At 42.9% G+C, this 15,173-nt stretch overlaps 1 protein-coding gene and 1 non-coding gene across 3 annotated transcripts; one reads left to right on the top strand and one right to left on the bottom strand.

Moving 5' to 3' along the window:
* The first annotated feature begins 3,762 nt into the window (after window positions 1–3,762).
* On the top strand, window positions 3,763–11,091 carry st8sia6 (ST8 alpha-N-acetyl-neuraminide alpha-2,8-sialyltransferase 6). Of its 2 annotated transcripts, none has more exons than XM_040124158.1 (7): window positions 3,763–4,483; window positions 6,073–6,147; window positions 6,312–6,386; window positions 7,252–7,396; window positions 9,413–9,525; window positions 9,649–9,741; window positions 9,827–11,091. In XM_040124158.1, the coding sequence occupies exons 1-7, from the start codon at window positions 4,401–4,403 to the stop codon at window positions 10,302–10,304; spliced, it is 1,062 nt and encodes a 353-aa protein (XP_039980092.1). In that variant the 5' UTR covers window positions 3,763–4,400; the 3' UTR covers window positions 10,305–11,091. The 2 variants fall into 2 exon arrangements, with proteins under 2 accessions (XP_039980092.1, XP_039980091.1); XM_040124157.1 differs by having other exon boundaries at window positions 3,763–4,501.
* trnac-gca lies at window positions 7,792–7,863 on the bottom strand. Its single transcript has one exon. It is a non-coding gene; the product is annotated as a tRNA-Cys (tRNA).
* Window positions 11,092–15,173: the final 4,082 nt, after the last annotated feature.

Raw genomic sequence — 15,173 nt, 5'->3', positions numbered from 1 at the left:
CAGACCTCATGCTAAGCAGCAGTGGAATGCAGCGGGATCAGCTGTTCTTTAACCACATGACCCCATTACCGAGCCCCCCCCCCCCTGTCAGACCTGCCTCTCAACCACTCCAAGCGGGGTGGATGGTGACAACAATTTAAGGGCTGGAGAAAACCCACAGAATTATTCCATCAGGCGGCCCAGAGATCAAGATTAGATCGCTTTCTCTCTCTTTCGGTAATGGTAAGAAAATGCAGTTCAAATGTTCATAACTGTCCCATATGATGTCCACAGATTTAAAGTTATGCCTCGTACAGCTTAAAAGTTTACATTGCTACTGCTGGACCCTTATTAGGTTACATGGCCTAGTTTTAAAGGATTTTTGGGACGTGCTGGAACCCTACATAAGACTAAGATGGTGTGGCCCTAATGTGGTCATGGGTTGTAGGCCGTCAATTGAAGGATTTATATAGGCCTGAAATATGAATATAAGGCTGTAACAAAAAATTATTTCATTTTCTCGATTAATCAATTATCTGGTATTAAAAAAAAAATATTTTTTTTTAAAGTGACATTTTCACATCGCTTTTTTTTTTTCTGAATAAAAGTCCAGCATCCAAAGATATTTCATTTAATTTCATTTCATTAATGTTAAACAGAGAAGAAACAGCAAATACTCACATTCGAGAAACTGGCACCAGAGGATATTTGGCTCCTTTACTTGAAACCATCATCCGGTTTATCAAAAATAGTTGATGATTAACGTTCTGCACGTTGACTAATGAATTAACTAGCTAATCATTTCAGTTCCGGGTGAATCCATCCATATTTTAGTCATTTTGAGTATTTTTAGAGGCCTGAAGAAGTGAAAAATACCCAGTCCTTTACAAGATAAAGCAAAAATGAGAGAATAGTAGGAAAAAATAAACAGATACATCTTTGGACCCCTTGGTTTGGGAACCTCTGATCGATAGTATATGCACTAGGGGCGGCTGTGGCTCACGAGGTAGCGCATCCACCAACCGGAAGGTCGGTGGTTCGCTTTGAGCGATCAGTAAGACTGGAAAAGAAGTGCGGTCCGCTCACTGTGACATGCACCCAAAATCCAAGCCTTCTGGCGACTGGAATTGTATTCTATCTAAACGGCAATTTATTCTGTCGGTATTGTCTACAGGATGTGTAACAGGATAGAAAAATAGGTGGGGCATGTATGCTGCTTAAAAAACAGGGGGTTGAGAGTTGACAATGACAGGAGCATACCTGCCTAGACGCAAGGTTTCACCCTAGACTAGCTGGAGGCCTGACAGGAAGCTCGCTGTCCTTTCAGGGGGAACACCCAGTGCTTAGAGAGGAGGCAGGGCAACAGCAGTAGTCTCATCACTGCTGGGGGGCAGATTTACAAGGGATCTGTCTGGGTGACAATGGGACCTTTGTCCCTCTGACTGACTTATGATTATGTCACGTGGGCTCTTTAGGGGAAGTACATCGTCTCCCCCCCCTGCAACCTGTCACCCACTACTCGTCCATTTAGTGTCCGCCACCCTGAAGCACGCTATGTCAACGCTCAGTTTCCAGTCAACAGCGCACACACACACACACACACATTCACCAATTATTTAGGAGCACAGAGGCATCCTCCGCTAATCTTTTAGTGCTAGTAGGCACATGCAGAGACTAAATTAAATAACAGAATGCTACAATATCCAGTTTTTCAGCTTTGTCAACAACTGTCAACTCTTCCCCTCTGCTGAATAATAAATTAATCACAAAAGTTGGTTCCTCATCACACAATCGTCCGCGTCCGCCATGATAATTCCAGCATGATTCATCCACGCTGAGTAAAAGAGACAGAGGGCTCACTACAGGCACACAAGAGCTGCACTATGCTGAGAGATCTCCCGTGTTACAAGATTATGAATGTCATCTTGAAAAATCACGTCTTCTGCTCTAATGTGGTTAGATAGCTTATGGAGTCTTTCGATGGAAATGGCATTGTTTGTAACAAGCTAATGACTGACTGTTGTGCGTGGGAGGCGGCAGGATGGACTGAGGGGAAACCAGATGAGAGGGCTGGATATTTGATTTAACAGACCGCTACAGAAGCAAGGTGTTTTTTGCCGTACCTCTTCTAAAAAAAAACACTCCAGTTATTCTGGGGCAGTTCCTCCCTATTTTTTTTTGCCTTGTTATTATCGCGGAGTTTCTATGCTTGAGAAAGCCATTTTTTTCCCCACATTTCTCTGCACATTCCTGTTAGTGTCTCATGATGCATGAAAGGTCGTGCAATATGTCTATTTTCTCCCAGAGGCATTGCTCTCAGGGGCGAGTTTGTTATCTCTCTTTCGGATCAGGATACATTCAAGAAAATACTGGTGAGGACAAAAAGAGCGATTCGTCTTTTTTTTTTTCCCACTGCAGAGATTATTCCAGGTCTAGTGAAGACGTGTTCACAGACTGAAAGATTGACAAACATTTACAGACATACTTGAGGTCAGAAAGCAAGCAAAACCTAGATGGTAAAGTAATTTAGGAAGTTGGTTTTGCTTACTGTGACAAGTGACACTTGTACCGTGGCAAGCATATACCACACATTGACCATAAGGGACTCAGCTGCTGACTGGAGTCAGCAGATCTGCTCATCAGTCAAGGAACCATTAAATGAATGTGTGTTAGCGGTAAAAAGCAGGTTAAGTGTAGTTTTTACTTTCCTTAACAAGCCTCTGTGTCTATCGGTACTGTTAGCCTGATTTTATAAGTTGCACAACCCTCTTTATTGATCATTCCCCTGTCTGGTCACAGCAAAGCAGCTTCAGACAGCCCAAACAAGTTTTCTGCAAACACTGAGGTCTGCCAAAACAACAACTTTCCAAAGGCGCTTCTCTTTTGGATTTTCTGTGTGTGGGGCTGCTGTGGCACAGCTCGGCTTACTCAGCATGTCCTTACTAGGCATTATTACTTTATTGCAAAGAGCTCAGCGTGGAGTTTTCCACTGAAAACCAAATCGGGAGGGATAAATGCAGGAGAGCTGGGTGTGGTCATCTATATATGGGTGTTTATTGTTAAAATGCGTCACGTATGTTCAACATATTTCCCATAATCCTCCTTGAGCTTTACCTCCAAGACTTTATTCTCCTTCCACCACACAGCTGGCAACACAGAACTCCTAAAACCGAACAACGGATGAGTTATGGCTCTTCTGGGCATCAACTCCCAACCTCTTTCTGCAATTAGTCTCTCCGTCTGGCTTCCGTGGACTTCCTGCTTCTCTCAGTTCCATCTTAAGTTATTTATATAGTAATTCTGTTGATCCAGCCAGGAGTCCTGCCATGTTAGAAACAACTTCCCATCTCAGCTGAATGGAGACTTCCCTTCCTTGGCCCCCAACCCCCTCCCGACTCTTAAACTGAGAAACACTTTTTTTTTATTGCCAGAGGATAAGAGTTGATGTAGCTGGAAAAGTTTGACACTGGAATAAAAGAAGCTTGTGTGCGTCTGTGTGTGTAGGTAAGAGTTTTGGGGGTATTAACAGTCACTCTGATTGGATGGGAAGCCTCTTCCCCTCATCTGTTCCTCCCCTCACTGGTTTTGAACATGTTTCCTGGCACACACACACACTAGTAAAGAGGCAAACTGTGGGGTAATTCAGTACTGGGCTCTCATGTTACTGCAAAGGGGAGAGGGGCTTAAGGGGTGTGGGCGGGGGATGGCTGGGGGAGGGAGGGGAAAGCAGAGGGGCAAGGCTGAGCCTCTGAGGTGGGGGCGGAGAAGAGAAGGAAATCTCGTTTTAGTACTACGGTGCAAAGTAAGGCTGTGAGTTTGTCTGTGTGAGCACATGAGAAAAAGAGGGGGAGAAAGATGTGTGGACTAGAGAGACATGACAAGGATTGAAGTATGATGTGGAACAACAAAAGATCGGTTTTGTTTCAGCTGACCTGGAAACAAACAGGAAGAGAGATAGGACAAAGTAGAGGGACACAGAAGAAAACAGACTTGCCGTGCAGGAGGCAAAAAAAGAAGACAAGCTGATAACTGAGGAGGCGTACTCTCACTCACCCAAGGAGGGGAAAAAAACTGAGTCAAACCAGACAGACAGACAGGGTGAGGAGGGAGAGTGGGAGAAGGGAGTGAGGTAAAACGAAACATTAACAGAGCAGAGAAGCAAAAGATTAACACTCTTGAGAGAGAGAGAGTGTGTGTGTGTGTGTGCGAGTGTGTGTGTGTGTGTGTGTGTGTATGTGTGTGTGAGAGAGAGAGAGAGAGAGAGAAACAACGAGCCGAGGAGGGGGAAGGAAATGTGAAAACAGCGTGAGGGTGACAGTGAAAGCAGATAACAGTAGGTTTTGAGCAAGGTGAAGCGGGAAAGAGCAAGAGAGGCAGAAGGTGAGGCGGCTAGCGGGTGAAGTTAGCAGGAGGGGAGAGGTATGAGGGGACAGCTCTTAAAGTCACTCGTCTCTTTGATGATCACTCTCCTCTGTGTGGGGAGCCTGCTGACTTCGCTCATTTGGTACGTGTTCAACGACAAGTAAGTGTGTAACTACCTTTCCCAACCACATGTACACACACACACAAACACACGTGCGAGCACACACACACACACACACACACACACACACACACACACACACACACACATACAGTCTCTTTGGTCTAGTCAGGGAGGTTTATGTATTTTAGGTGCTGGTGGCGTATTAATTGGGGAAAATATAAAGAAGCATGCTGAGATGTGATGAGATAACAGTGTTAGAAGATGCTGACATATCAGATGATGAGACGGGGAGAAAACATTTTGAGGTTTTCTTTTCACTTTTTTTTGCAAACTTTGGCACACCTTCTCCACTTCTTTCCACTTGTGTCATCATCTTTGCCAAAATGCACACAGCTGTGGAAGGTTAGTGTGAAACAATTTTTGCTGCTCTTCAAGACGAAATAACAGACAACAAAATTAATTCAGTCAAGTCTTTTGTTAGAAATTTGATGTTCACTTTTTGACGTCGCTTTATTGCGAGTATAAGCTTAAATGTGCAGAAAATCACAAGTAGCAAACCGTATGCAGGAGAAATACCCACAATGAAACCACTGAAAATGAAATACGAAATGCTGTTTATGCTTAACATCGGGTTCCACAGCAACAACCACCATACACTCTGACATTTATAACAATATGTCATAGGTTGTGGGTTTGCACTCCAGCAGGTGCACGCACTGCAGGACTGTGTCAACACTGTGAATAAGGCAGGGCCACAAAATGTTAAACTCCAATTGCATTCTACAAAAACCGTTGGTTCTATCTTAGCTCTTTATGTAAACGTAAAACAGGGCGTGGAGAAGAATCAAGCCTGTCCAAGGTACACATAGCACAAACTGCAGGCACTGCAACACACAGACATGAAAAGGCAGAAGTCTCCTGCTGAAATGTTGCAAAGTAGCAAAGGTCTCTGCTCGTGAGTTTGTACACTGGTTGTTCATTCATGGTGTATGAAGCTGACAGACTCACCACTGCTCTGCCAATATTAGATTCCTAAATGCAGAACCTTGTAAAATTACTCTATTTGCTTTAGTATTTATTGGGAAAAAAAAACAGTCATACCCAACAATCACACCAGACAGTAATGTTGGTTGGACAGCTGGGCGGACCAAGGCGTTCAGGTGATCCCTATCGGGCCAGTGGGGCCAGCCACGGTAGTTTGGCCTAAACAGGAACAAAGTAGATCTCATGTAAGGCTGGGTCACGCCCCTAAGTGTCTGCTCTTTGTTTGGGTGAGAGAAGCACTCGAAGGCAATTTAAAAATACGCTAGATTTAGATTAGAGAATGGTGACAGAGGCCTCAGCAGAGAGGTCAATGCATCATCTAACATTAACACGGGGCTTCCACAGGAAAGCCCACCCAACTTTTGGCATATTTTACAATGCTTATTGAGGATTGCTTTGTGTAAATAAACCAATAATATGCTGGCATGAGATCGAAGAACACAGCGCTTGTAGATCAAGACTTTTCTTCTCCACTGTTGTAAAAAACAGAGCAATGAGCACAGTGTCAGAGCAACTTTGGTTTATCAGTTTTATATATCCTGTTTTTCTTGTTCGCTTCACAGCAATGTGGAACCTCACAAACCGCCTCCCCAAAGGAAAAGCGCCCCCAAGCCCTCCGACCCTTGTAAAGGCTGCAGGTGAGAGCAAACACCGTCGCAGCCTCTCCTGAAGCAACCTCTCTGCTTCTGCGCTCGTCAAATCAAGTCACGTCGGCGCTACAGGGTTTACACACCTGACAGTGTATTTGAATGTGTGTGTGTGTGTGTGTGTGTGTGTGTGTGCGTGTGCGCGTGTGTCACAGGGAGATCATCGACAAAGTAAGAGAGCGTTACTCTCAAACCTGGAAGAAGCAGGAGGACAATTACCAAAAATTCAGGTAAATAAAAAAAAAAAAAAAAAGACAATATCCTCTCGTGTCCATATACAGGCTGGAATTGTCACTACACTGCCACATTCCACTGATGTGAAATCGGTATGATTTAAAAGACTGTTCAAATAAACCGTACATTGCGCCACAAGCATGAGAGCAACGCAAACATTACACTACTACTCGAGATGATTTGTTTTGTGATATAAACAATAAAGGCACCACGAACCTAAACAGAAACCGACAGAAAATATTATTATATTATTGGAACCACTTTTTTAAGAGCTAGGGGAGGTAGATTTACATTCTCTCAAAATAACCCTTTTAGCTATATTTTAGCCCAAAACAGCATGTACAGAGCTTGTTTTCCAAAAATTGTGCCGTAAATGGTAAGTACTTCCTCAATGTGGTTTTAACTTTAGGTACAGGCCCAGAATAGATGAGTCCGGATCCCCTCGCCTTATATACAGCCGTCACAAGTAGCTGAAGCTGATCTTTGCAGGACCATAAACCGTACTAGATTCAAAGGCTTAAAAAAAAAGGAAACAAAATCTAAACAGGAGTTTTCGTTTTTTATCTGGATGGAAAGAGGAACAACTAAAGACGTGCAAGGAGAAGCGGATATAGAAATGTTGAATTAAGTAGGGGAACTTACACACAAGTGTTATCCATATAGATTAAATGCAACACATCTCAAGGTCACGAGTTATGATAAAACACTCACACAGACCTTTTCTGTTTTGTTTAGTTTAGTTTTGTTTGTTTTTTTCGGAATCAAAACCTTACATTTCAACACCTAAACTTACCTGTCAATAAGCGTCAACGGTCCTGACCGTGTTGTCTGCTAATTAACAAAATCCTTGGGGTTCCCCAGATCTCAGCTGAGCGGCAAGTGCCACGGTTTCCACAGGGCTATCATTACCCAGGCCAACACTCCAGTGGGATCAAAGCTGGTGTATGACGGGGAAAAGAAGAGGACGCTCCAGGTGACCCCGGAGATTTTCAGGACCTTTGCGAGGGTAGGTCGTTTGACATTCGTGAATGTTACCGCATCATTTGCTGCTCGTTTGGCGGCTTGATTGTCCCTCAAGTTTTTTATCACAGTGATTATTTCACCGCTTCTTGCTGCCTTAAGTCATGCGTCTAGTCACATGTTGGCTCTTTGATGCGCACGACACACTTTATTTTCCACAAAATTAGACCAGAGACTTGCCCTGACCATTGAACACATTTTTCTGTAAGTAAGGTAAATTAACATGCAGCATGTGAATGGGAAATCAGATATGAACAGTTTATAAGTTTATAAGCCCACAACTCTTAGTCTTGGACAACACAGAGAGCATTTGTCTTCTAAAATATGGGGGATTTATTATGAAAATTTAAAGAATCATCATTTTTGGAGGGAATAAGACATAGGGGGCACCCAGATTTGAACTGGGGACCTCTTGATCTGCAGTCAAATGCTCTACCACTGAGCTACACCCCCCTCCATACTCTATTTCTTTTTCGTACAATATAATGTGACTTTAATAATATACACCATGATCGACTTTTAAGGACATCATTTTTTAAAAGCTGAATGGTCCGGTACAATTGATTAGACCCATGAATTTTATTTTTTTTTTCCCGACCACTGACAAATGCGATTAACTGACCCTGAAGCGTTACTCATTAGGATGATTTCGGTAAAAGTATATCACTTGTTGAAAATGACTCAAAATGTGAATGCATATAATGGGTAAATTCAGGGAATTTAATAAAAAAGATAACTGTGCAAAACGCAGATAAGGATAAATATAACTTCACTATTTTTCTTCCTCTTATTTTTTTACTGGCTTCAGTCCAGGAAAGACGTCTTACGTCATGTACATGCCTCCATGCAGCCGGAACGAGAGCAGTGAAGTAACCGGATGTCTGGCATTGTGATCCCTCGAGCCATGCTGCTATGGCTTACATAACATAAAGTTCACTGCTGTATTTAAGTACGTATTTTCCACCTGTGATAAATGAAAGATTGAATCAGAGGTGACAACATCAAACTCCGGAAACCGGGGATGGCGCAGATTCACCGAGACGGATTTTGCTCTCAGGATGATTTGTCGACTATAAATGTCCAACATGCTTTTCACGAATTATTTTACTGGCCATCACCTCCCCTGAAAGTTTTGGCCAGTTCCTGATTTTACCAAAACCAGTGAGAGGTCAGGCCCCGCTTCTTTGAGAGAACTGTAAAATAACGTCATCAACTTCTTGTCAGTGCTGGAGTCAGTTTCCTCTTTCTGTAAAAAATACAGTCTTTGTGGCCCTGTATTGTCTCAGTGTATATGTTTCCAGGCCACAGTTACATTTCTTATCTTCATGGTCACTGTGCAAACTTTTATAGCACCGAACAATTTTATCCAAGAACAAACGCTCTGCCACTGAGCTATGCTTCCTGTTACAGAAGGACGTTTTGTAGGTGGTTTCGCTCGGAAGGGGCCTGAGGTGGGTCTGGTCTCAAGGGTCTTATGAGGTCTAGCGTCTGAGGCAGAGAGACTAAATATCAGCGCTGTTAGCCCCAGCACACAGGCTCTTAAGTCTGCATTTCTAGACCAAATATCTTATGAAGGGCTAAACCAGGCCTGGCCTGTTTAAAGTTCTTTGTCAAACAAGGCTGAGAAACGCAGCCTTCTTTTGCCTGAATCTCAGGGACACAGCGGGTAAATCTTTATTAACAATAACATTGTAACAATGAAATACAACTCAATTGTTAGGGGCGGTGGAAATTTCAATTCGATGCTGACCACTCCGTGTGAATAAAAAAAGAGACTGAAGGGAGGCATCTTGATCGTGTACATAAGCAACAGACACGAATAAACACACACGTCAACACATGTGGGTACTGCAGAGGATTTCCCTCGGTGCAGATTCAAGAGGAAACAGCTCCAGCCATAGACTTCCCTCCATTATGGCTCTTTGTCTTTGACACACAGTGTCTCACGATCATTACTAATGCCACTGTTCTGTAATGCATTTTCCATTGCTGTTGACCGCAGGAGCATCCTTTCTCAAATAAAACATGGGACACGTGCGCTGTTGTTGGGAACGGAGGGATCCTGACCAACAGCAGCTGTGGGCGGATGATCGATTCAGCTCAGTTTGTTATCAGGTGAGAAAAGGTCTCCGGTGGATTGAAAGGCTGAAGACAAGCGACAAGACAATCAACAAACCGAACTTATCTCTGTTGATATTCCCCATAATGACCTCTGTAGCCTCTGTGTTGCTCGTTCAGGTGCAACCTACCTCCTTTGGAGAACGGATATGAGAAACATGTGGGCGTCAAGACTGACCTTGTGACAGCGAACCCAAGCATCCTCATGGAGAAGTGAGCAAGAGGATGGATCTCACTACACTGTCACCTGATAATGTTCCTCTTGTTTTGTTGCTTCACGTCTGTTGTTTATTTTCAGGTATGGGGCTCTAATGGGGCGTCGGCGTCCCTTTGTGGAGAACCTGCGTAGCTATGGCAACTCCCTGCTGCTCCTTCCCGCCTTCTCCTTCGGCCACAACACTCCTGTTTCCCTGCGGGCCGTCTACACCATTGAGGACTTTGAAAGCCCCACCCGGCCTGTCTTCTTCAACCCCGAGTACCTCCAGAGTCTGGCAGTCTTCTGGCGCTCCCAGGGCCTGAGAGCAGTGCGGCTGAGCACCGGCATAATCATGGCTAGCCTGGCGCTAGAGCTCTGTGCCAACGTGCATCTGTATGGGTTCTGGCCCTTCAGTAATCACCCAAATGGCCTCCATCCCTTGACTAACCACTACTACGACGACAGACAAACTAAAACGAAATTCCATGCCATGCCGGCTGAGTTTGACCTCTTGTTGCGGCTGCACAGTCAGGGGGTGCTCAGGCTTCACCTGGGAGATTGTCGTCCAGGCGAAAAGTAGTTCCCAGATCCAGGGACAACTGAGCGCACAGGAGCAAAGTGCCTTCTGAGTAGCTATTTTGGACAGTGACATGGATTAACGGTGTCCAAGCGTAGTGGACACAAATCAGCAGCCAAGACGTTTGCACTGAAATCAAAATGCAACAATCATACGACTGTAAACCTTCTGTAAACAACCTTGTAGTGTATGCACAACTGTATTTATTAACACCAATGTTCCAGCTGGAGTCTGGAGGGGAATTATTTTAACTGGGAAGCCTTTGTGAGGGTCAACATTGTAGTTCCTTATGCTAATCAGTTATTAATGACCGTTATATAACTGACCGCAGGAGCTTTTAGATCATAGTGAATGTATTTTGAAGAAAATCAAATACCTCCTTTACATGAAGATTGTCGGGCAAAAAAAAAAAAAAACACACCAGCACACTGAATGTAAGCACTTTTTGGACATTTTTGTTAAAAAGCAAGTCACACATTTGACCACTTTGAAAAAAAACCTAAAAAAAAAACAGAAACGTTCTGGTAACCATGGTAACTGGGGGGAAATGAGTGTTACCCATACACTTAAATGACACAAATGTTATGAAAGGCTGGTGCAGGCTGTGGAAGATGTTTCCTGTATTTACTCTGCATCACTGACACTGCTGCGTGTGATACGTGAGGTACGACGTCATGTCCCTGTGGCCTCAACCACAAGCCACAGGGGACCCTCAGTGAGGCTTGGACTAAAGACACCACAGAGGGAAGCAGGAAGTAGAACTCTATTAAACATGAGGGTGCTATGATGAGCTTGTGCTGCAACGTGTTACCCCTTTTTTTAATTAGAGTGTCGTATTTCTACTTACAAACAGTAGTTTTCGGGCACAGTTTGTTTCGTGGCTGGAACGACATATGATCCAGTAATTTATGAGCAGAGTGTTTCATAGCTCTTTTATATGCATTCTTCTATCAATTCTCTTTTTTTTATTACACTTCATATACCATTTTTAACCTGATATAAGCCAAATGCATAGGTATGGTGAATTCGCAAACACATGAATCCATAATAATATTTGTGTTCATTATTAGGCCTCATATTTTTTCCATATTCTATACAGCTGTGATATCAGCGGTCTATAATTTACTGCACCTTCCACTTCACTTCCCCTTGAGGTCCTGCTGCAAGGCATCCCACAGTTACCATGCGGACAAGACCTGCAAACATCTGGATGATGCTCTCACAGACTGGAAAATAACTAACTAGGGAAGCAATGAAAAAAAAACACTGGCTCAGTTTTTGTTCCACTCTTGTTTTCCTGTATCCAAATTCCTAATAATAGCTTGTGTGCACCATCTCTAAAGTGACACCCGTCTAGGGTCAGTGCATCCGGCCAACTGGGCCATTAATGGGATGAAATGTTTGGGTCTTTTTAGAGAAAATAGCCTGCTGCCACAAGTTGCCATCCCAGACATCGGTCATGAGATTCCGCTCGTATTGCCAGTGACCTCATTGTACATCCAGCTGCTGCTCTCTCCTCGTTCCCACTGGCTAGTCTCTGCAGGGAAAGTTTTTTTTACTTGGAGAATCACAAAAACATACTTTCCATTTCCACTTTTGTTGTCTATTCTCCAGACGTTGGGGCTGTGAACTTGCTAATGACGACAGACGCAAAGTGGAAACCTGGATGGAAAAAAAAAACCAAAGAGTGAGGACACATATTCATATTCATCTTCATACTCATATTTTCAATTCCTGAGAAACAATGAATGATTACAGAACGTCCCTGATGATGGCTCAGTCTTGTTTGAAGAAGTGGTTGTATTATCGAGGTCAGTTCAATATTTAAAATCAGTGGCTGATTGGAACAAACACTGAGCTGGGTAATGCATTCATGTAATTTAAAGCCTGACAGACTCGGATGCTGTCTCATCACTGGCTGAAGTTCAGCTGTCACCGAGCGAACTGCCAAAGTCACAAACAGAATGACACGGCTGGCGTGGACTGATGTGACATCTGTTCAATCTCCTGTGTTGTTCCTGCCAGTGACACAGCATCAGTTTGTGTGTCCGTAATTCTCCTGATAGGAGTGCAGAGAACCCCTGCTTTCCACCAAAAAACAAAAAAATCAAACGCATATCTCACACTGAAAACAAGAACAGGACAATGCTGAATATTTCAAGGGTGGGGAGCCTTTCATTTATTTCCTGATGTTTTTTTTTTTTTTTTCTGCTGTGGAGCCAAAACAAACGATGCAGAGACTTAAATCGGTACGTATTTCTGATTTATTTTTTGTAGGAAAATAGGTCTTTTTACATGCAAATCAAATGTATTCATCGAAGAATATGAAAAAAATCTCGCCACGGGGTACCAGAATGGCACTCAAAGAAAAGTACATTTTACAAAAGGCATAGAAAAACACACAAATACACAAATGCACGTATGAATCAGAGTTCGTACTGGCAATACCACTGGTTTTATTGTCACATCCCCACGTGGGTGACTATATGAGAAACATGTAGGGAAACAACACAGTCTCACTACAGTCTTTCTTCTGAACACAGACAGTTTTACGTAGACAGACAGATATTGAGGGTGGACATTGTGGTATCCCTGATGAATAGACCCCACAAAACGATTTCGTCGGATACAACCAGTTTTAATTCTCCGACTGTGTTGACATACAGTACGGAGATGAATCACAAAGGAATAGTTGTCGATGCCAGTTTTGTTCCAACACTGTTAAAAGCTAAATAGTCCGGCTGTACCTGTGAAGGGGCGGCATCCCACCTGCACTTCTGAAGAATAACCTTCTCCACCCAAAGGTGTGTGGGTGCTCAAATACATATTGTCTCGTTCAAGTAAAACCTATCTCAAATTAAGGTGATTTTATGTCATGTATTATCTGTTTTTTTTATTATTATTTATTTATTTATTTTTTGCTACCTTGCAAAACAAAAAGTTAAATTTTTGTAAATGTAATGTAAAAATGGCTAAATATGCTCACAAATAGAGGAAATTTGCCTCTAGTGGTAAACTAGACAGGTTAACCTGAAGGATTAGATGTTCACTGTGTGTTGCGAAAAAATCCCTACCTAAAAGGCCGAAACCCCAATTTATTATTATCTCGTAAAAGCATTGTCACAAAGGTCAAAACTTGCACTTAACGTAAGACTGTCAGACCACCGGAGTGAAAGTCACACAAGGCAATTTTTTCTATGGCTTGTCGTGGGTTTCTTTTAAAAGCCCTGGTGACATTTAGGTGACACATGGTTGTCACAGGACAGCGACATTATGCGGAGGAGAATAACTCCTAATAAAAGTAGTAATAAAAGCCATTTCTGTCCAGCGAGCACTCTGTCTTTCTAACTTATTCTCTGTACCTTTCAGTCACTCAACAGAGAAAAGAGAACAGGTTGTGACAAACACGTAATTGTGCTGTAGGGTAATTCTTTTGACCTCGATAGCTGCCCAAATTCCTTATTTTCCCCTAAAACGTCTGAGCCACATAACCTAGAATAGTTTCGGAGACGTAAGGCCTAGCTGCCAGCCATGCAGACTTTAAACAGATGGGGTCTTTGAGTACCCACATGGCACCTCCTCAAAAAAAAAAAAAAAAAAAAAACCCTTTCCTCACTCTCTGAAGTGACGGGAAGTCGCCCTCTAGTGGCTCCAGCCGCTTGTTACCCGTTTCTTACACAGTGTTCTTTCCTTCTCTTCAAAACAGTAGTGAATACTTTAGACGGGAAACTTTTCTTACTGGGGAAGAATTTAATGAGGGCTGACTGAGCTCCAGGAGATGAGACTGACTCTGACTGGGAAACTATTAGTAAATCACCAGTGGCTTATTGGGATCCCAGTGGCGTTCAGAGGAGCCCTTGTCAGTCACTGCTCTGGGGAGTGGCTGACTGGAGTACTTCTGGAGATTTACGTCTGTCTGCTGCTGTCTGGGCTTGTTGAACAGACATGCGGGGCCTGCTGGTGAACAAATCAGTCAGAGAGAGTCTTTCTAATCGAGCACACAGTGGAATCGCCCACCGTGTTGATTCCAGGGACGTCGAGTCACAGTGTGCAGCCTCACAAGCTCACATGGGCGATGGTTTGTCCGGCTAGTTCACCATTCAGGGAAACATGCGGATCTTTCAGGTCAGACTTAATAAATCAAAGGAAGAATTTGCCAGCGTTTCAGATTTGCTTTCCCCTCCCAGTTTACCATCGTGAAATGAGTAAGAAATCTCAGCTCGTTTGGAAAGCTGCTTTGGGGCAAAGCAGGGGATGGTTGGAATAATTTGGCCCTTCATATCCCTTCCCCAACTGATTTCATCTGCCACTTTGTCTCCACACACAGGTGTTCAGCAGATCTCAGAGCAATGTTGGAAAAGGAGTAACACTGTTTATTAAAATACACCCCAGAAGGTTGCCACACACTTTAAATACCGATACTGTAACATACAAGGAAAGGTTGAGCTTTTTTTTTCTTTATGTCATTAAGTCACTGTAGCCGACATATTATAAAAATATACTATGTCATATTTCACATTTTTTACAATTAGAAGGCAATTTCAAAAACACAATAACCATAAATATTCATACAACTAATTCATTTTTTTAAAAGAACTTGTTGTCTATGTCTTTATTTTACAAAAATTTTTCATATAAAACACAGACTCAAACATAAAAATTGACTCCATTTTGTAGTCTGCTATTTTAAATCCTGTTCCAAAAAGCAATACACATACTATAATACAAAAAAAAAAACAAAAAAAACAAAAAAAACAAAAAACAAAAGACTTTTACAAAAGGGTTGGTCTCACGTAGGCATGTTTTCACAACTGGAGTAGCATGGCCACAGTATTCCGAAGCTACAAACAACCAGGCTTCATAACAGCCTAG

Source organism: Xiphias gladius, chromosome 3, assembly GCF_016859285.1.
Source record: "Xiphias gladius isolate SHS-SW01 ecotype Sanya breed wild chromosome 3, ASM1685928v1, whole genome shotgun sequence".
Lineage (NCBI taxonomy): Eukaryota > Metazoa > Chordata > Actinopteri > Istiophoriformes > Xiphiidae > Xiphias > Xiphias gladius.
The sequence above is the reverse complement of the archived record's forward strand: the minus strand, read 5'-3'. Positions and strand labels throughout refer to the sequence as shown.

Bases quoted from the DNA above. Each gene is read 5' to 3' on its own strand.
- st8sia6 (XM_040124157.1), top strand. From the start codon at position 4,401: ATGAGGGGACAGCTCTTAAAGTCACTCGTCTCTTTGATGATCACTCTC. The intron at 6,148-6,311 runs GTGAGAGCAAAC...CGTGTGTCACAG, and splicing joins GACCCTTGTAAAGGCTGCAG to GGAGATCATCGACAAAGTAA. The intron at 7,397-9,412 runs GTAGGTCGTTTG...TGTTGACCGCAG, and splicing joins TTTTCAGGACCTTTGCGAGG to GAGCATCCTTTCTCAAATAA.